At 39.0% G+C, this 23,058-nt stretch overlaps 1 protein-coding gene across 1 annotated transcript in view; it reads left to right on the top strand.

Moving 5' to 3' along the window:
• Positions 1-23,058, top strand: part of gmds (GDP-mannose 4,6-dehydratase) — a 174,670-nt gene that overhangs the window by 12,555 nt on the left and 139,057 nt on the right. The window contains exons 2-4 of the mRNA XM_003457295.5: positions 588-632; positions 3,234-3,321; positions 5,171-5,280. Of these exons, the coding sequence (XP_003457343.1) occupies positions 588-632; positions 3,234-3,321; positions 5,171-5,280 (243 nt within the window). The remainder of the gene's footprint in view (positions 1-587; positions 633-3,233; positions 3,322-5,170; positions 5,281-23,058) is intronic.

Genomic DNA, 23,058 nt, shown 5'->3' with positions numbered 1-23,058 from the left:
AGGATCCAGTGTTAGCCAGTGCTGAAGTATTTAATTTCAACACCATAGTAGAGGCTCTGGAATTTTTATTTTATTTATTTATTTATTACTTGACTGCTAATTTTATTTTTCTTCCCTCAACAACATACCACAAATTTAAATCCGAAGTTGACCTCAAGCTTAATTGTTACTTAATGTGTTAGCTTAGGTCACAGACACATTGCCAGAAATGTAACTCTTATTGGACTGAACAAGAGAAAATACTATTTTATTTATCATGCCACAAGAATGTATTTCTTTTTTTTTCTCTAATAGATCACTTGTGTCCTTTAATCATATTCCTAAATCCCCAGTTTTAGTTGGAGGATTGAATTTGAATCTCTTGAGTCTGTAGAGGGGAAAAAAAGGTGCTCTAACACGTCAAACATGTTCTCATCCTGTAATCATTTAAACTTGGTGATAAAATTAATTCAGCCGAAATGGGCGGTGAATGTTTTATCGTGTTTTGGTTGTGTTGCTGTGATTTGTTGTGTATGTGTGAATCACACTCTTTGTCTTTGCAGTGTTATTTGACAGGTCTTAACTGGTGTTGTCTTGTGCTTTTTCAGGATGGTTCCTACCTGGCGGAGTTCCTGCTCGCTAAAGGCTATGAGGTGAGGGGGGAAAAAAAAAAAATCCCCTCTGTACACATATACACGCACGCACGCACACATACATAGATGCATACATGTACGCAGACACTCGCGAATGCCAACATACACACAGAACGACATTCCCCTTGATAAGCTGCACCCAGCCGCAGTCTGTGGGTATTCCTGAGGGAGTGTGACGTATCTTGACAGTCAGCTACTTACACTGGCTGACTCACACCTCACCCTGATAAGGCCCCTGGTGCTGCATGAGCTTTTTAACCCCTGTCCTTTTACCCCAGGTCAAACCATTAACAGGGAAATGGTTGTTATTAGACAGCCATACGAGTGAGGTCACTAGCTTTCACCTGCTGTTCAGTGTGCTCAGGAACACGCAAAGTCAACAGTCTGTCAGTGAACTCAGAGGCTAACAATGATTTCTTTTTCTTTCTTTCTTTTTAAGTTGTTTAAAGTTGTGTGTGGGAGGCAGTAATATGTCTGTGTTGCTGGGTGAGATTGGATGGGTGAATTCTAAAAAATGGAATGGACAGGATAGAGAAATAATGTTATTCTCATAGAGAAAAAGTAGCAAAAACTAGAGTAATATTACCTTTGTGGCCCAACAAGACAAGAAGAAGCACTGGAAGTTAAGAAACTGGTTGTATTGCTCCCTGGTCTCTTGCTAAACTTCAGTTTTCCACTGGCAGTGCTTTGAGCTGTGCCCAAAGTGGGAAGAGGACGCTGGCTTATTGCAGATCTAGAAAAGGAGCAGGCTTATGCTGAGACTTTTCCATAGTGGCCAAACTAATACTGGTGTAATCTGAACAAAACCTTTGCATCTCATGTAATCAGAAGTTATTGGTTTCTCTATGCAGTCCATTGCCCAGAGACCTTGAAGCATATGTGAACTGCATTCAGGTAAAGAGTTTATGTGGAGAGCAAAGAGTGAAGGCGTATGCTGTAATCTGCATTTGTAATGTAGTCGTGGCTACAGAAGGTACGTTAACATGCATATTTCAGGAGTTTTCATTACATCTCCTGACAGTCACAGCATGACTTCACTTCCCCTCTGATGTGCAGGAGAAACACCTAGCTTCATCTAAGACTCTCTGGTCAGCTCTGCCATCTGCTGCTTGCCTCACAGACATCAGACAGGAAAAGTAGACGCAGGCTCCAGGTTGGGGATGCTGATGTGGAAGGGTTGGAGGTGCTGTGAGGAGTGGCATTAAAGAGGAGTGCACGGGCAGGCAGGAAGTGCACAGTGAATAAAGGAAGTGAGGTCAGGGAACAGCGTCCCACTAATGGACTCCCCTTGGATCAGGTCCTGTTATCTTCCCTGAGCAGACCTTCCTCATGCATTCCCTCTAAGAATGTGGAGTACAGATCACAGATCACAGGCAGCGAGAGAACAAAAAAAAATGTTGAGGTGGAGCCATTAAACATAATGCTATTATATCGACATATGCAGTGAAACAGATTGCACTAGTTCCAGTGATCTGTCAAAGATAAGAGCCAGTTTCCTTATTATTAGACTTTGACTACTGGAACTTAGATGTAGCAATAGAGAAATAGCTGGGAGACGTTAAAACACTTTTTCAGCAAATTGTAAATTACAGGCAAGTCCAGTCTGTTTTGACTTTTTCTACCAGCGGGCATCCAGCAAAGATTGCACCGACAGGTCAGTGTTTAGTTCTAACAAATGTAAAAAGAAACCAAAGGCAACAGCAAGTCACAAAGAAATCTGCAAAAATCTGTGATGCTTAGCGGAGGGGCCATCATGATTTGTAAGGGTGTGGATGCCTATGGGTCACTGAGAGATTAAAGAAATGAAAATGATATCCAGGCATTTTTACAGAAGAACTCTATGGCAGCAGTGAGTCAGGTGAAATTTAGGACTGATGCAGGAAGGCAATGACCCAGCGCACACACGGACAGAATGACTGAAAATGAAAATCCCAGAAATACAAATGAACTGGATCTCTTTTGTTTGTAGAAGGAATGTACCAAAATTCCTCCTCATTGTTTTGGAAGTCTCACAAGCAGCTAGAGGAAGTGTCTGATGGAGGTTGTTGCAGCTAAAGGAAGTTCTAAGAACTCCTAAATTTAACTCTTTCCCCATAGAGACGATATTTGATGACCTCCCCAGTACCCTTAATGAGTTTTGACACCTCAGTGTATATAATTAAAGATGTAGTTTGACTATATAGGCAGAGTTCACCTCTTGCTGACTTCTGCTGAACACACAGTCGTTTTACTGTAAGAGCAGGCCTGAGATATGGCAGAAACCACTTTTTTCAGCTGTGTAATTACTCAATGAAAAGTAAATAAAATAATAATAAAAATAATTCTATTAGTGTGTTATTAGTTTAGTACGATTTGTTTGCCCTAATTAAAACTTGATTGGAGTAATCGTTGCAGAAATCCTGTAAGCAAACTTTGTTTAAACTGCAGCATGCCTCAGAATATGTTTTGTCTGTTTACCCATGTTAAAATCGTAATAACAATGACAAATTAACTGACATGAATGGTGTAAATTTTAGTTTAATTTTTTTGTGTGTGTTATGTTTTAAGATACTAGATTTTTTTTAAAAATGTAACAATTCTTCTTCCCCCTTTTTCTCTCAGGTTCATGGTATTTTGCGGCGTTCCAGCTCCTTCAACACAGGTCGCATTGAGCATCTTTACCAGAATCCACAGACTCATACCGAGGGCAGTAAGTATCTCATTTATTTACGGAGGAAAAAGAGTTTATTTAACCAAATAAAAATATCAGCTGATATTTCCTATTATCCAATCTGTCAGTACTGCCATTCATAGCAGCTGATGCATTTAAAAGGTAAAGACGAGAGGGGAGAAACACCCTTTCATTTTATGTGTGATGATGTTGCGCAGTTTGTCCACCAGAAGGCAATCTGTAACTTACCTGTTGGAAACACACCTGTTTGGAAAGCTACAAACACAACTAGAGAGCATAAAGAAGTGAATAAATGTATAAAAAATGTCAGGGAAATCTGTTTATGATATGTGTGTCTGAAAGGAGAAAATAATAATGGCAGATATTTTGGAATTTTGACTTTTTAAATTCAATTCAATTTTATGTATATAGCGCCAAATTACAACTCTCCCCAAGGTGCTTTTTATTAAGCAAGTGCTTGACAGTGGGGACAGTGGGAAGAAACAGGAAGAAATATCCGTCAGAACCAGGCTCAGGGAGCGACAGCCATCTGCTATGACCGGTTGAGGATGAGGGAAAGCTTTTAGCCAATCAGCATGCAGATTTACAGTCAGAGCCCCCTCTTCGTTACCAGGTCCAGCTTTTTGCAACCGAGATGTTGATACAGAATTGTTTGAGGCTTCAAAACATGACTTCAGAAACCAGTGGGTCATGTTACAGTTGCTATATCCATCTTTTATACTCTGCATTCAGTTCAGTTTTATTTATATAGCACCAAATCACATTGTAAGGTAAAAACGCCACCTATATTAATACAGAGAAAACCCCAACAATCAGACAACCCCCCATGAGCAAGCACTTGGTGACAGTAGGAAGGAAAAATTCCCTTTTAACAGGAAGAAATATCCGTCAGAACCAGGCTCAGGGAGCGACAGCCATCTGCTATGACCGGTTGAGGATGAGGGAAAGGAGAAACACAACCATTTTTTTGTTGTTGTTTTGGTCTTGATCCCGATATTAGGACATAGGCTATGTTCACACTGCAGGTCTTAATGCTCAATTCCGATTTTTTGATCAAATTTGATTTTTTTTGTCTGGTTGTTCACTCTACAAATAAAATGTGACAGCAAACGCGCTCTAGTGTGAACCGTTCACGGCCCTCAAAGCGGCCAACATGCGCAAAAGAAGACGTCACACACAACGCGCTCTGTTTAGACCCAGACCAAACAGTATTGTTTGACTGATGGCCTTAATATAAAGACTTGTTTCGGACTTTACGTTTCCCAATTTTGCTTTAAGTTGTAAAGTTATTTTGTTATTTACATATGGCCTAATAATGATCCTTATTGCTGTTTTAGAGAGGAGCGGTGCTTCAAAGGATAGTTGCAGATTTCTGTCAGAATCTGCAGATTATACAGTACAAATAAAATGTTCACGTTTCTCCAACGCTGTCCTCCCAACAGTTTCACTGACATCTACATGGGATGGCCAGGATGCGTTCACGATGTCTTCTCCGGCGCTGATAATTGGCGTCTGTCTTGTGTCAGTGACGTAAAAGACGGATTTAATGTGACATGACCGTTCAAACAGCAGTCGCTTTCTAAAACATCAGATATGTATCGGATTCAGTACCACATACGAAAGTGACCCAGGTCGGATTTGAAAATATCGGATTTGTGCCGTTCAAACTGTCATACCGTGATCGGATATGGGTCGCATAGGGTCAAAAAAGTCGGATTTGATGCGCTTTCGCCTGCAGTGTGAACGTAGCCTTAGACTTCCATCAGGTCATCAGGAGTGAATACATGAAGGAGCAACAAGTGTGATTTTTTTTTGTCTTTTGGTGTTGAGATAACAAAATGTGTTTTGCTGTCCCACTCTCTATCAGACTTGAAGTTGCATTATGGTGACCTGACTGACAGCACATGTCTGGTGAAGATCATAAACCAGGTGAAGCCTACAGAAATCTACAACCTGGGTGCTCAGAGTCACGTCAAGGTAGTGTGATCCCAAAGCCACAACACTCGCGATTCTTTAGTTTGTGCAGTGTACTTTCAAATCCCATATTAACACACTACAGTATTTGAAAAGCTACTTTCAGCTGTTCCTTTGTCACTGTGGATCAATGCTGTATGTTTTAAATTGCTTATACAACCCCAAAGAGGATTTGTGACTCGGACTGGAATTGAACCAGTAACCTTTCGCTTACCAAGCAAATGTGTAAAAAATACTACACTATGGAGCCTCACAGTAATGCTGCATACTACATCATTTGTATTTAATACGTCAAAATGATAAGTGAGAGTTAGTAGCGTGTTACCCAGTGGTACTACATGTGTGTACTATGTACTACTACTATAAGCAGTGGCTACATATTTCTACCAAAGTGCAATGCAGTGGTGACACAAATGAGACATGGACTGGATCTTACTTAAAAAAAGAAAAAAGAAAAAAAGAAATATTCAAATCTATAGTTTCATTTTGATAACTATGTCATTTTTAACATGTTAGTCTCTAGTAGTGTCATCTCAAACAGATTGTTACCATGGTAACACACAATCTCAGGAAGTCTGCAAAGATACCTAGTCCTGTTTTATTTACACAAAAGTATCCTGAACAAAGGGAACCATAGTGAGTAGGTAGTACGCAGTTGTGGGATTTTGGATGGAGTGTAAGAGTGTTTTTCCTATAAACATTCCTCATCGTTTTCCCATTCCCTGGAACGACTGCTCATGGATTTGGTTTGAAGAAGGATACAGGAAAAAAACCTGATAAAGAGACTTGATAACAATGAATTTGCATTCCAGCAGCAGTCTAATGATGATGAACCTTGAAACCATGACGTTAGACCAGATAAGTACGAATAAAATTATTTCCAAAGTCGATCTGGTTTCTCTTTTGTGCCATTATAATAAAAATTTTCCAGTGAAATCTGACAATGTTAGACTCTGGATTCTGGTTTCATTGGTTTGTAATCCTAACTAAAGTACAGATGCTTTATCATACGAAAAGAGTTTTGAGTTATAAAGATCACCAATATTATGGGTTACTGACAACTTTACTTACCTTTACTCCTTTACTTACTGACAAATTTGGCTTAGTATTTTCTGCGTAGTCTTGCTGACACGCAGATAAATGAATATCAGTGATGATACAGTCGACCCCTGTGTATTCGCGGATCAGTATTTGTGGATCTTTCTGTGGAACCGAACTCCAAATTATTCATGGAAAATGTGCTTATTCATGGATTTTTTTTCCGTAGAGCATATCTAAAATATTCGCTAATTATTTTCACTTTTGTGACTAAATTTATTAATTTTCAAATATTAATGTAAAAACAGCAAAATTGCAATAAAAACTCTCTTTTTGTTCTTACATAATGTTCACCAAATGAGGTGCAAATTCTGGGTGTCGACTGTATTCCTTTTTCCTCTAATTACAAATCTTATTGGATTTCATTAAAAGAGCTGAATTGGCTGGGTATGTTTAAAACTACAATAAAAATCCAATACTTGGCAATAAAACAGCCTATTTATTTGCCTGCAAACAAAAATCTGTTTGGACACTGGAGTTAAGTTCATGCTTTTAGCTCCTCACCAACCTGTAAGAAAAATACTTTGCTACTAGGAGGTCAACTTTCTCTGCCAGCAAGTTTCTAATTATGTCTGCTTGATGAAGGGCAGTTTGTTCCTAATCAGAGCTTGTCTGCAAAAAATGGTTTCATCCTTACAAGAAATCTTTTTAACACAGTCTAAATCTTAGACAAGTGCCGCTCACTAGTGACATTTTCAGGTTGATGTTTTTCAACTCTCAGCTCATGTTTTGTCTGCCACCTCCTTGGCTTTTTCCCTACCAATAAATGGGTAATGACTTATCACATTGAAAAATTCTTTTTTGTCTGTTTGTATTTTTCAAGCCAGTTTCAAATTTAGTTCTTCTGCAAATAGTTACTGTGTCTGCATATGGTCAGGAATGACTGCTGCTGGAAACGGTTAACAGCAGATGATGTTAAAAAGAAACTTAGTTCTGGGAAGTGAGCTGTTCATTTGCTGGAGCTGGTGGGACAGGAAGTAATGTTTTCTTGGATGGGTCAGTCTGTGCCACAATGTCCCTTTTGTCTCGGAGCTCCACGGTGATCCCAGGAGATCTCACCCCCACCCCCATCCCCCTCTGCCCTGGGATCTGACACACAGTCTCCAGGCAGGACTGATCCTCCTTCATCATCAGGGTTTTGATGGGATATAGAGCCAAGAGCTTAGTCAGATCATAGATAGCCGGCAATAACCAATGTCTCATGTGACTGCGTGGGAGATTACGTTTCAGTTATAGCAGTTCTTAAATGAAATCCGCCCACTGTTCAAATTATTTTCAATGTAGTCTTTGAATTTCTTGTTAAAGCTGAAAGAGTCCAGTCAGACTGCAGATGTGTATGACTTGGGTGTATGACTATATTTGCCTTTCTGATTTTCACTATGATGGTTTCATTTTTTTTAAATGAAATGAAATGAAGTAAATAACAAAAATAAAAATAAATAGTTAAACTGGAAGTTAAAGCTTCTTTAATCATCGTTTGGCCACTTGTGGACAGAAGATGCTCAAAAACACAGATGTTTACCTTATAAAGTTGTCGTCAGTAAATAAGTCAGTGGTCAGCCCAGAGGAGAGTAGCATTATTCATTGGGAGGTGTAAGTCTGGCCACTAAAATTAAAGTATAAAATTGACTTTACAAAAATTTAATTTTTTTTTTTTTTTTTTTTTTTTTTTTTTTTTTTAGCTCTCATTTAATTGCAAACAATCAACAAAAGATGTTTCAGCTGTTTGCTGTTTTTTTTTTTGCTGATTCCAGCTTACTTTTAGTTCTGAAACAACGATAAAGTAAAACAGACTAATAAGCCACATGGAACCGAGGAAATTCTTTGTAGGTTTGTAACTGTGTCTCATTTTATTATTAAAAATTTGTTGACTGGCCAAGACAACAGTTTCCTGACGTTCTGGTATTTGTACAAAGTAAGTGAGGCCTGAATGAATGAATGACACAAAGGAAAAGAAGAGAAGGGGAGAGTGAGAATCATGACTTGTCTATCCACATCCTTTGTGGTTAGAGGCTGTGACTGTCCTCCCATCGCCCACATGGAAGATCACCCTACTGCCACACACATTTTCAGCAACAGAACATCCATGTATATGAATGAGGCGAGGGTCCGCTCTGTTTGTTTCCACACCAATAAACCCAGCTGGGTACCTCCTCAACCACGTGCTACACGCTCCCAACAGCTAAGCCTACTGGCAGTAGTGGTGTGGAGCAGTCTCCAGTCTGCCCTGCCACAGAGGAAAAGATCTCTCATACTGACCACTTACTCAGCGTGTCTCTCTTGCTTCCCACTAGCCCTTCTCCCTTCATGAGACTCATCCAGGCAGCTTAATTTGTAGTATGGGTTTAAAATGGGATGTGTGGGTGCTGGTTTCCGCTGCAGAGAGTCATCAGTGAGAACAGAGTCGAGGCTATTTTCTAATGCTGCAGGGGTGGAGGTGGACAGGGAAAAGTCAACCGGCACTGGAGGGCCTAAGGCAGCCAGCTGCAATATCAAAAGATCAGCATGCAAACAAAGCAGAAGGGACCTTCTTTGACTCTAACTGATCAGTTTGATCTTTGTGCTTAGGCTTCTTTCCTGAAGTAATATTTCAAATATGTTTTCACCGCCTGCAGGAAAGATGGCCAAAGAATTTGTAAAAAGAGCTTGTAAAAACAATATTCTTAGTGTCAGCCCATGGTGGATTGTTTATTACAGAACCCCACGCTAATAAAATATCCTCTGGTTATGGAGCATTGCCAAGTAACATCTTCAAGCTGTACTTTGATCCTTGAAGAGTAGAATTAGTAGAGTACCTTACTATTTGAAAAGGAAAGGGAGATGGTTAGCTACACTCAAGTACAGCTGAATACATCAGTTCCTTCTGGAAATAGTGATTTCTGCACAGTATTTGCCAACTGTAAATATTAACACGATAATCAAATTCAGAATCATGGTCATGAACCTCAGAGTCTATATTGTCAACAAAACTTTGGTTCTTTTTCGCCAACTATGTTATCATTTAACAGTCTTAATATTCTTGGTGTAAAAGTTTAATTTATAGAGTTAGCATGTTAAACAGACTGTACATAAAAAAGAGGGGTAAAAACATAACCATGACAACCATGGTGGTGTCAATTGGTTTGTGAACTGTCATGTTAAAGCTTTAACATATTAGCTTTCCTCAGGTCTGACATGTTAAAACACCAGAGTCACAAATTGGAACAAACTAAACTAACTAAACAAGACAGCGCTAAGCCAATGGGATGTGCGTTCTAACTGGTAAAATTATGTTTTACTTTTTGTTTGTTTGTTTGTATTTTTCCACACCCAGCAAAGTCTGGTGGATTTGAGGAGGCTGTGACGTAGGGGTGGGCGGTAGAAACGGTATACGGTAGAAACGAAATAAATTTGGCCAACGGTCACTTCCGTACCATTGAATTATTAATGTTGAATTCTCTCACAGCTGCTCTATTCCCATGTTGTTGCAGTATATTAATGACTAACCTGTTATTGTGGATGGATTACCTCAGTTGTTCTCCTGACTGAAGCTTGGTCCGTTTACAGCATCCTGCCATGCGATTGCATTTGTCCCTAACCGTCAAAACCCTCCCGTTATTTTTATCGAGTGGAAAAAAGTTAGCGTTCATCCTCTAGCTTCACTATTTATGTTATGCTAACATAGCTGTGTTGCTAGCGATCACGTAGCACATCATTATATACCAGCTAGCCCAACTTCAGTAACCCTACAAAAGTCACTGCTGTTTAGTTTTCTGTCTTCATTTATGTTGGAAGTGCTAGCAGAGCTGTACGTTTTAATGTTGCCGGAAATCTCTCAGTCAGAACATGCTGTATCATGTTTAGGTGGAAACTAGCGAGCTAACTTCCTGCTAACTTCGTTTTAATCAATTCTGTTTTCATGGATGCCTGGATGTTAAACTTGATTGTTACACCTGATGAAGCAGAAATGCTGATCATTTTATTAAAGAGTTTAGACAGTTTTTAACTCTGTGATGCTGCAGTGTTCGTTTGACTTTGGGACCTGCAGCGGACTGAGTTTTGGACCCAGATTACCCCACAAGACTCCTGGCTGCGGTAGCCGTAATGCTCCCACAATCCATCAAGCAGTGCGGCTTCGTAGCTTACCAAAGTCGTAGTAAAACATTTTTTGACACATTTTTGAGCGCTGTGTACCACATAAAATCGGTTTGAGGTCAGTGAGCACAACCGGAATTCATACATAGGGTGCACCGGATTATAATGAACACTGTCGATTTTTGAGAAAATTAAAGGATTTTAAGTTTGTCTTATAATGTGGAACATACTGTATACTGTACAGAAGAAAATAATATATCGCGATATATATTGTTACCGCACATGCTTCAAGTTATACCGCGATATGGATTTTTGGCCGTATTGCACAGCCCTACTGTGACGGTAGCTATAGTCCTTCACCAGAAAACGAGCTTTCTGATACCGACCTAAGTGCCAAAAACAAGTTAACCAAACTTGATTGAATTTTTATTTGGCTACAGCACATTTGGCATCTAACACCATTCACATTACATTTAGCTTTTGTGTTAGAACCATGCTATGGTTTCCTGCTTTGTACTTACCGCAGAAGAATTGAACAGTGAAGGGATGGGACTGTGGACTGCAGAGGACTGGGACATGATTGCCAAGGTTCTAGTAGGATGCTAGTAGTAAGCAACTTCAGATTTTCATAACTTTTACTTTACACCTCAAAGTCGACACAAATCTCAATGACCCATGCCAGCTGTCACAGGTCAGTCAAGAGGCAGGCTAAACCCTGGACAGGTTCAGAGCCAGGGCCAGTGCAAACACAGACAGCCTTTACATTCACAGCTACAGCCAATTTAGAATCACCAGCTAACTTAACATGCATGTCTTTGACATGTGGGAGGAAGCCAGAGTAGCTGAAGAGAAGCAACCATCACTCCATCTGTTTTCCTATTATTTATCCAACTAGGATCAAGGGTTGTTAGAATTTGGCAGGAGATGGAATATACCTTGGACAGGCTGCTGTCTAGTGTGATCAAACAAGATTTAGAGATCAGAAAAACTGGACAGCTGGGAATATTTAATGGGAATATTTACATTTTTTTTTAAATGTATAAAAACAAAAACAATAAACAGTAGCCATGTTTGATAAATTATTCATCTTTGTGACAATAAGTACTGAAACATTTGTAGTACGGAAACACACTTGTGAAATATGCATTAACAACGAGCTTAAATGGGGAAGTGCTCACACTAATCTGTTCTGCATCTGAGTAGTTCAGTATGATCCCATTGTGTTCTCCCACTGAAGCGCTTCACAGGAAGGGCATGAACAAAACCCCTTAACTCTGCTCTCTGTGCGAGGTTTCCCACCTGCAGCTGTCACAGCAGACACACAGGGAGATGGGCTGAATTATTAACACACCTCAGTCATGACAGGGGAAAATGACATGACGGGAAGAATGGGGGATGAAGAGAAGATGGAAAGAGTTTGGGGAGGTGAGAGAGTGTATAAAGTGAAGCAGAAGGTTTTGTTTTTGACGGCTTTTGAAAACATAAGTGCAGATTGCACTCTGGAGACAAACTTCCTCCTTGTATATCCTTTATTATCCATATCTGAATTCCATCCTCAGAAAGAATTACCATCATCCCATTATCTTCTTACAGCTCACTCTATCTCTCCATTACCCTTTGGTCTCTCCCCCATCCGGGTTTGCAGAGGCTCCCACGCCAGAGATACACACAGGATTTAACACGCCTGTTTCCCCACAAAGCTCTGCACTGTTTGTTCGGTGTGTTGATGCGTTTATAGGCCTAAAGTGGCTATTGTGCAGCCTGCCAGCAGTTTACTCTCAGGCAGTAATACTACTTATTACAGTCTGTGGGCTTGTTATGCAATTTGTTTAACTGGTAAGTAATGTGATGCGGTTGTTTTGACTCCTTGTGTATCATCCAGCAGCATTTGTGGGTAGTGGATGTTACATTGTTTGGAGCTACAATTTCCTGCATTATTGGCCCTCTTGACTGTTGGGGATCTATGTTGTCCTCACGTGCCAATTCTGCTCCAAAAAAGCCTAACCTAGCTTTGCAGTGAAAGCCCTTCGTTTCCAAATTTGGTGGTGAGTTTTGTATTTTAGATGAACTGAAGCAATCATGCTCCTTTTGGGGTTGAAATTATTCATCTGAGGATAATAAAACTCTCTTTAAAAACCTTTTAGATTGTCAACAATGCATTGTCATGAGGCTTAAAATTCATTAGAGGTTAATCTTTTTTTAAAGATGCAAATTATTCTCATGCAGTTATGAACAGTTAGAATTGCTGTGCGAAATGTTAATATTTTTTCTCGTGGTATTAAATTTAAAGTGGTCTTCTTCTACTTATTGTAGTTATTCCTCTTATTCTTCCTATTATTATTACCCGATAGCTAATTTCAAAACACAACTGTTCTTTAAGAACAGTTTGGTCGAACAGTGAGGACAGACTGGGATTTATACAACTCAGCAAATAATACCCAGTGTTGTAAAAAGGTAAAACAGTTTGTTTACATTTGTTTTGGAGAAACATGACTGTCATTTTGACTGCCCCTAAGGCAAAATGTATATTTTAAGGGCACCTAATATGATACTTTTCCAGACCATATTTTTATTTTGGGAAGCAACTAACATATTGTTGCACTATCACAGTTCAAAGTAATCCTTTTTTTTTGGCACTGGCTTTAAACCACCTTTGTTCTGATTGGCTGCCCCTCAGAAATAAGGATGTTTTAAAGCAGGTGGGTGGAGCTTCTGTGCTTAGAGACAGAGCAGTAAGTCTAAGATGGACTATCCATCATATCATGCAGAACCTTTGTCTGTCACCCAGCATTTGGAGCATAATGAAGCCTGAACTTTTGACTCTTGTACACTGCACTTCTACAAACCCTGTCAGCATGTTTAATATGAGCACTGACTGCTGTAACACAAGAGAGAATAAGTAAACTTGTAATTAGTTCACTTTGCAACCCTTTATATTACAGAATTTGCTTCTCGTTTGTAGGGTTGTTTTTTTTTTGCGTGAGCGTGAAACACAAGTTCTGCATCTGTTTAATGTCCCGAGTCCATACAAAGCATAGGAGAAAACAGTCATTCAGAGGACAGTGACTATCATTTTGTAAACTCTGTGAATGATGAGCGGTCTTGCCTTGGTAATAGCCCACTGGCTGGGTTTACTCACTCTCTGATTGGTGTTTACATTAACACCGTCCAATCAGCCCTCAGTGGCACGCTTGCAGTGGTGTGTGTATCTCACTGGGATCAAGGCTCGCCTGGAACCATATTTGCGCATTCCCTGCTGAAGTGTGTGTTTTCTGTCTCAAAGGACTCATTAGCTGCGTGTGTGCGGATTGCGAGTATTTAAGGTGCCGTGCTTTCCATTGTTTTAAAATTGCTTTTCAACATCAGAATACTTGCAGTTTTGGCCAAATGGTTATGGAGTGTAATCTCCGTGCCCACATTTTCTCATGCCTGCCACCTGTTGAATGAGGAAAAGCAGGACTGTGTTGCGTTGGTGGCCTGGTAGTCAGCGGTCAGAATAGCTCCCTGAACAGACCGATTCCTGTTTTGAAAGGTTAGGCCTTCATGCAAGGCAGGCTGCCTGGCCTAGATGGTTTTGAAAAGTGAACTTTAGCTCAAGAATAGATGCTTCTGTGCCAAGAGAAACAAGTCTGCACTTTCCTCGTTCAGAGTCAGGGAATGTTTTGTGGTTGTTCCTTGTGGGTCAGCTTTGTTGCTCCACTCATGACTCAGGCCTTTTTTTTTTCTTTCTTTCTTTTTTTTCTGTTTTCCAGCACAGTTGTAACACATGGAAACATGCATTTTGGGAAAAGATAGAAGGAAGGAGAGAGCAGGAAAGTGGGGAGGGAGGGGGCAGCTTTTTGAGGTTAGTTAAGAAGTAAAGTAAATACACTCAGTCAATAAATAGTATCATAAAGCTAAATATGATTTCATCTAAGTCTGTATCTTAAATCAAGGCCCAAATATTTCACATCAACTGTGCAGTTCATTCGACAAACAGAAGCCAAAGTAAACTCTGGAGATGTAGTTTCTCTTGTGATTTATAGGTGGCAGTAGTGAGCCGCTGTGGACGATTCCCCTGGTAGTTTGTGTCAGGGCTGTAGCACATAAACAGAAGGTGTGCAGAAGTAAGCCACATTCTGCACCAGTGGGCTTCTGTATCCAACCTAATCTCCACAGTAATTTTTCACATTAGAATTTTATTTTACTTTATTTTTTTAACAAAAAAACATGATTAAATAATGGGGAAAAAATAACAGAAATGATCCATTAATTTATTTATTCAGTGGGAATTTTTTAAAAGTCACAGTTTTCTTAGCTGGACTTTAATTTACATCGTTGTTGATAATTTGTTAATGAAATCAATGTGGAAAAAAACAGTTTTGTCCAGTATTATGTAATCATTTGGATCATTTGTCAGTTAAAATTAAACTAAATATTTTTTTATTTTATATTCATAAGATAAAACAAGCTGTTGAAAAATACGGAGGCTATTTTGGTATTTTCCCACTAATTTCTAGAGTAATTGATAAGTTGATTGATCTAACACTGATAATTCTATAAGAACCCTCATTTTAATTTGTTACAATAAATAAATTGAATCAAAATACTTTATAGTTAAGAGTAATCTAGTTTCTGAAGAATTGAGAAACAAAGAATTGTGGAAAAACAAACAAACTGGTAATTAATGTAGATGTTTGGTCATTAGGTATCATTTTTATATGGGGAATTTGAAAAACTTGACTAGGACAGAGACTAAGCCATAAAGAATATGGTCATTATAGCCACATAATAATGATGAACAATCTTCCTGGATCCACAATTCACAAAATGCATGCACATAAAATTTTTTTAACTTTTTAAGTTTTAATTTTACTCGAAGCTTACATAGGACGTTGCCCCCTGCAGGTTAGCGTGGGTCATTACAGGTGTTCTACAGGTAACCAAATTTGATAGCAAGTTTAGGCTTCTCTGGGTTTGTTGGTATCCAATTTTCAGTCAGACAAATCAAGAAAAAAAAAAAGACAAGCCAATAAATCAAGTGAGGAAAAACAAAAGACAGGAAAGGGATCAAACCAGGTACAATGTTGGCAATGAAGAAAAGGTATTTTACATAACTGCCGGATTAAAGCTGTAATACTGTTTTCCTGAACAGCTCCATCATGCCTGGATCCTTTCCTCCTCTAACATTCTTCCTTCCATTTTTAGTTCTTTGACGAGTGATTGACAATAGCCCATAGCATGTTTGTTGTTACGATACGAGACGATTACCACAATGAACACACAAAGCAGGGTTCGTTTGTTTAATGAGTTTGGTGTAGTTGGTAAGAGAAGATGGCCGAGGAGAAAAGATGGTAACCAGGGATTACGCTAAATATTTATTAAACTCATCAATCTTCCTGTTGCTGTTGCTATGTCCTCCAGGGACACATTTGGCAGTAATGGCAGTAAGCTTCATAGCTTCATACTGGATATTCTGTAATGATTTATCTGAAGCTGTGCTGGTTGTTTGTAGCAGCGAACAAAGAAGTCATACCTGAGAAGAGTGCTCATCTAATTCCAGGTAATCTGCTTTTGTGAGGATTTATTGCTGCACGAAAAGCTATTTTTTTCCCCCTGATAATTAGACCCAGCCTACAATTAGAGGCTTAGAGTTTGTGGTGTGTAGCTTATTATTACAGCTATAAATAGCTTAATGCAAATGTAAATATTTGCTCATATAGAAAGGGTAGGTTTGAACCAACAAGTCTTGTTTTGTCTGTTTGCTCTGTCTAGAGTGCCTATTCTCCTGTATAATAAAGTTGTTATTTGATTAGTTAAGTAAACGATCAGTTCATCAGAGTCAGCAGATTTTAAAAAGGAACAGCTAAAGAAATAAACATTTTTTAAATATTTCACCTAATGCACAAGTTATTGTATGCTTGCTGAAAAACAAATGTAAAGACTCTTTTACAATGCAGTCATAGAGAGCTAGTTAAGTTGGTAACTACAGTAGCCTCAGGGAGAACGCTGCTTCTCTTAAACTAATGCACATTTGGACAAAAAACTGAAAAAGTTACTAAACCAGGAAGATAAAATATTGAGAACCTCCAAGGCATTCTTTTTTCATATAAGACTAAAATGCCTTTATTCTCAAAATATGGTTATATTTAACCTAAAGGAGGTGGATGGCTAAATTTGAACTTCTACAGCGCTAGCAAAGCAAGTCACAAAAAAAAAACTGAGTAATATTTTTTTGCCTATAATTATTGACAGCACTCAGAATCATTAGTATATTAATTTTTTTTAGTAATGTAACACACCGTTGTTACATTTCTGTAGGAGACTGTGTGAGAGTGTGTTTATGGGGGGGCATTGTTGGAGGGGCTTTGGGAAAGTTTGGGAACCACTGTGCGTTCCCACTCATTTCTCTTCAATCAATTTCAAACTTTTTTTACTGAATCAAATTACATACAACGAAAATAATACATAAAACAAACTGGATACAATAATAACCATTATGTTCTATTAATGTGCTTTTTTTTAAAAACATTTATTCTAGAATGAAGAACAAACGAACCAACGAAAAAACTTTCATAGGCCAAAGGAGGTCATCATAGACCCTTTTTCACACCTGAAAACAGCTTAATTGGTTCCTATTTGCATAACTGTCAGCACATTTGCAATAATCGTTACAAGTTTCTTTTTTTATATCGCTGCTATGCTTTGTCAGGATTTGGTTTGAGTATTGACTTTGTGGCTGCTTCTGGGGTTTTCATGCTCCATGTGCAGCAATAATATCGAGGGCGCTGCACCCAGAAATAACAGATTTCCAGTTTAAGTTGCCGATAAGGTAGACTCGAATCACATGGAGCTGTTTGCCATGCAAATAGGTGTTGGTTTAAGTTTGTATTGCCGTAGTGTATCACAGTGTCTGTGATTAAAAAAACAAAACATGTGTGAAACTAGTATAACAACTTGAGTTTACACAAAGAGCGCAGAGACACACAGCTCAGTTGACAGAGAGATTTGGTTTTATTGGTATCTTTCTCTAGTGTGCATACATAGTGGTAGAATTATAGTGTGTGTACAAAGGGATTTCAATGAGCAGACTCACTGACTCGAAGCAGTAAGGCTTAGCAAAGAGGAAAAAAGTCTGTTTCAGCTTGTTTGTTTCAAAAGCAGCTGTCAAACAGCAGCTAGGCTTTATTATTTTTTCATTATGAAAATTAGTCTTAATATCTTCTTCTGTCATCACTGCCGCCTCCTAATTACACTATATCCCCAAACACCCACACTGGCTGTGACACACAGTGAGAAGATGCAGCTCGCTCAATCCTTCCATAAGTGACATAAGCTCATTACTCACAGTAAACATTGTTGCTAATCTGTGAACACAAGTCCCGACTGCTGCTGCCCACTCTGTGCTGCATGATCACACCCTAATAGATACAACACACGCACACACACACAAACACACACGCTTCCTCTGCTAATTGCATGTTTGTGTAATTCTGCCGTGTGTTTGGAGTTTCTCTTCCCAGCGTGTCCTGCAATTGTAATCTGTGCCACTGCAGACTGTACAGAAGCTGATGTTTCAAGTACCACTAGGAATAAAAGGCAGGCGCTCCTAGAAGAAGAAGAAAAAAATGGCGGCGTAATTGTATCATAACCTGTAAATTCCTTTTTTAAGAGTGTCATAACCTGTAATTGTTCCAAAAGACACTGTTCCCTTTATTAGTTTTGTCTAAGAATGTGTTTGGGTGTTCTCTATGGTTCCCCGTGTACAAATATGTGTCTGTTGTGCAATTTGAGGATTGCAATGTATTTACAAAAGCCTGCTGTAATGAGCTATGATCTCACATGTTTGGATCACACTGTGGACCGTGGAACAAAAACAAGAAGAGGTGAGGCAGGGTTTGAAATTAGTGCAGATGTGATAAGTAGGCAAGAAGTTACAACATTAGATGCTAATCTATATGAGTGTAATTGTTTTACTTTCTTGTTGACGTACTGAAAGTCTTATTGTACAGCATGATTTTTTTTTTTTTTTGATTTTTTTTTTAACATTTCAGTACCTGTGTTGTGTGTTGGGTGCTGTCTTTGCCTGTGTGTTTTAATTGAAGCTTTAAATCAGGCTGTCAAACCTTAATGAAGGGTTGGGCTTCTCTTAACGTGTTCCCATCAACTAAACAAACAGGCCTTTATTCTCAGAGAGAGTAAAATGCTCAAGCACAGTAAACAGTCACTCACCAGACAATAACAGATGTTTAAGCTTTAAGAGATGGACAAATTCTTTTGTTTGTTTTTCACGTGCCATTCTTTAGTGAGTTACAGTAATTTTCTGTGACAGTTGGAAATGCTTTTAATACTTGTCAAGTTTTAGAGGTTAACAGCTTGTAAGGAAGCAAACTGTCAAACGGGCACATTGTGAGAAGGCTGTGGCTTCAGGAGGAAGAGCACGCCATCTACTAATCAGGTCGGTTCGATTCCTGGCTTCTTCAGTCTGCATACCAAAGTGTCCTTGGGACCTGATGCATTCATCAGAGTGTAAATTTTAGAAAGAAAGCACTTTAGACACAGAAAAGAGTGCTTATGTGTGATTGAGACATGTTGTGTTACTCAAGTAAAAAAGGGCTGTATAAACACCAGTCCATTCTTCGGTTGAAGGGTGAGAGGATTAAAGTGCGATGCTTCAATTATTATAACTGTGCACGCAAATTTGATCAAACTGATCAGACTTAGCTGTTTAGTAGTTTTTCTGCATATGTGGCGAAGCTTTGACATGATGGGTTCCTAGCAGATGGACACTCTAGTTCTTCCACACCAGCGTGAGGATATATCTCGATGGGTGTGGCTTTGTTTTGGGGGATTGTCCTGTCATAATATAAAGGCCTGCACTAAACTGTTGCCATTTAAAAAAAAAAAAAAAAAAAAAAAAGACGTCCAAGTATTAAATTCACAAATACTCTGTTACTGTGTGTGAATCCTGAGCTGAGTGTATGACCACACACGGCCCATCGACTGGTACATTCTGTCGAGCACTTTGGTGCTGCCAGACATGTGAGTGGCAAATAGAAAAAAGATCATTAATCAAACTATCAGCCCTAGTTCATTGTTTCTCTCGGCCTTACTGCCTCTGCTGTTTGCTTTTAGCTTTTTCCGTCTTTGACGCAGTGGAAAATGTAGAAAAGTGTCTCTGAATCTTAAAAGTATATGGGAAGGAAAGCAAAATGGATTATTTTCACACACTCCTAACAATGTTATAGAAGTAAATACGCTTCAGAAGTTGCCCGTAAATGCTTCAGTGTCTCGTTTCAATCCATGTAGCCTGTTGAATCATGGTCTCACACACACATGAGCGTCTATTCAGAGTTACTTGCCCTCACAAAAGGAAAGAGATGTGAGAAATTAGTTTTTGTCACTGCCTCCTTTTGTCACCCAGTGTTCCTAAGAAACTCATTCTTTGCTGCTCCTTGCCTTCAGGCTGCTCTAGGATTGCAGTTAAGATCAAGATTACTCGACTTTATAATCATCATTAGTGCTGGTAAATGTCTGACAGTGTGAGAATCTGGTATCACGGCGTGATAAATGTTCTTCATGATTGCCCATTGTCACTGAATAGAATCGCGTTTGGTTTTTCCACAACGCCATCAATCATGCGCACTGGCGTCCGACGGGGCAGGTTAGGCCGACGGACAGACGGGGTGACGCAGATGTGTTCTGGGGTATCGGGAGGCCGCCAGCTTCCAACTGTTGACTTGTTACTTCTCAGCCTCCCCGAGCTCGTCTCTCGGAGCACAGAGAGGGTTCTGTAATTGTTTTTGTTTCAGTCCAAGCTGGTTTCATCATTATCACATAAATCAGCCAACGGTGGTGTAATCATTTATCATCAAGAGAAACTGCACTGAGGTTATCTGTTGGGCTCCAGTCAACGCTCGTTTTAAAATTAATTATTCTCTTGATTGTTTTTATCTGAACCAGCGCAAAACTTGGATTTTAGTGTTTATATGTTCTGATAGTGGAAAAAAATCCAAATAAATCCTATGTTAAATTAATATAAGAATACGTTTTGTTGCTCTTGAATTGTTACCAAGACATATTTGTCAGGATCCATGCCTGTAAGCTGATGATACATGTGACCGATGAATTTGGACTGGGTAATTGAATTAGTAAAATGTAAGAAAATAGTAGGCAGTAGTAGTTTGTTTTCCCACATTAAAGGCTGGATACTTGTTTTTGTTTAGTGCTGAATAATAACAGCAAAACCACACCTTTTTGAAAAGCTGGAACCACTGACTTTTCTAATGGTTAAGTGCTGTCAATAAATTTTTAATGACTCCACTAAACAGTGAGCTAAAGCAAACCATGACGCCGACTCAGTGATGTGCACAAAACCGTTGAATTCAAAAATATCTCCAGGCTGTTTTCTTTAGGACAGAGCCGTGGCAGGCCCCTTCTGAGGTGTATAAATCGCTCTGAAAAGTGCCCTCTTAACAGGTAGGGCGTCATAGACATGCCTAAACTGAAGTAAGTGACCCTGAGATGTGTGTGATACTCACGCATGTGTTTGTTCAGCTAAACATATCAGAAAAAGCACGCTTATGTCTGCGTTTACGTGTGTATGTTTGCGTCCTCGCGTGCGTATGTGTGGGTGTGAGTTGACATGCGTGTGTGATGGTGATGATGAAGTCAAGGAGGAGGCATGGGGAGGGGTTGCGAGTGGGCGACGATAAGTACCATCTAAGAGAGAAGTGAACACGATTAGTCAGGAGATAATCTCTGCTTTCCTCAGTCTGTGTGCAGTGTGGGCAAACTCCAAAGAAAACACTCGGCTGTTTTCTTTACTTTGCACAGTCTCTTACACACACACGCACACAAAATGATTACTGAGAGTTAAGCAAGAAATTACACAGGGAAGAGTTGGTTTGTTTTTTTTTCCTTTCTTTTTTTTTATGAGTGTGTGCGCGTTAGTTTGCACTACTTGTATGGCTGCGTATCTCTCCGCCATATCCGGGTTTTGCTCACACACTCTGCTGTAGGTGACCTCGTCACATTCGGCTTCTTGGGGTGTAACAGACGCAGAGCGGCAAAGCTTCAGAGTCCTCTATGCGTTTCTTCCCTCAATTATTAATATAATGATGGGAAGGGGGGAAAAAAGCCATGGATACACAAACACTGTTAAGGGGAGCATTCACACTTTCCCCTGACTGGCCAGTCATTTTGATGCTGACAGCCATTACACACACACACCTGGGAATTTGATCTTCCCATGCTAAATCTTTCCTATATCCACATGCCAGTGGAATGGTAATATCTACTCTGGCATGGAGCTGGCTTGCTAATCTAAGCTCACAGTGTTTACACATGTGTGGCCGAAGCAGGCCACCACCACGGCTAACCGTTTACAGTAATAGTCTCCAAGTGATGCCTGTTGTAATAAAAGTCAAACACCCTGCCCGGTCCAGTGAAACCAATCTGTCGTCCTGATCTTATTATGGTCAAATTAAACTGTCGTGCCCGGGGCAGAGAGGCCGTAAAGTGTATAACTTGAATAAAAACACACTCGTCCTCGCCTCAGCCTCCGCCGTCATCGTGCACAGGTGTCTGTACTTGATAAACAGCATGCCCAGACACTGGTGGGAATATTCAGTTATTTCAAGCAACTCTGCTGACGCTTATAAACACACGTTTACTAGTTAGCAGTTACTTTGCTCTCTGTTGTGTTGATGTCTAAATAAAAGCGGATGTCAGATTATGGTTTATGTGAAATGAACATGCTGCTGCTCACACGGTACGTTATTCTGTGTAAAGAGTTATTTCTGGATCTTTATGTTGCTATCAGAGACAATGAGATTACAAAGTAGAAGAACTGATATGATAAAACTTTGTTTTCTGTGGTCCAGTCAAGTTGATTCATGCCATTAAAACATTATTTGAAAAACATGTATATTAATATAAATGACAAATCATGGCACGTGAAATGGTTCAATTTTTCTCAAACATGAGTTGTTTTTTGTTGTTGTTGTTGTTGTTGTTGTTGTTGTTTTTTACACCTTGTTGTGTGAATCCACATCTTTTCACTATACATTGTTGCAATACTTTTTATGTAAAAATATAACATTGGTGTAAAAATCAAGGTAAAACCAAAAATAGAAACTCAACTCAGTTGTTTTTTTCTAGCTTAAAAATGCATTCTAATAAATCACATACATGTTTGATTGGTTGGTTGATTGATTGGCAGTAAAGCAAAACTAATATTTTTTTACAGTACTGTTTTAAAATGATGTTATCTAAATGTATTTCTAAGAAAATAATGTTAATTGTGTCATTAGTGCACTGTTATTCACACCACAGGAGCAATAATTTAAATAAAACTAACATAGTAGTCCACTTTTGCACAACTTTAAAATACCACAGAGGAGCGAATGTCTCTGAAATTGTAAGCAGTTTCAACAAGTTTCAACTTACTGCAATTCAAAGAAAATTATGTTGAAGTTCTTTTTATGTTTATTTATGAATTTACATTTTTAGTTTGCTTGCAAAATGATTAAAACATTTTAAAAATATATTTTAAAAGTTTAAAAATTAATTAATAAAAAATGTAATTTCTTAACGAAATAAAACAATTCATAAATGTTCAATTTTAAT

This window comes from Oreochromis niloticus, linkage group LG17 (genome assembly GCF_001858045.2).
Source record: "Oreochromis niloticus isolate F11D_XX linkage group LG17, O_niloticus_UMD_NMBU, whole genome shotgun sequence".
NCBI lineage: Eukaryota > Metazoa > Chordata > Actinopteri > Cichliformes > Cichlidae > Oreochromis > Oreochromis niloticus.
This window is presented reverse-complemented; position numbering and strand designations above follow the sequence as displayed.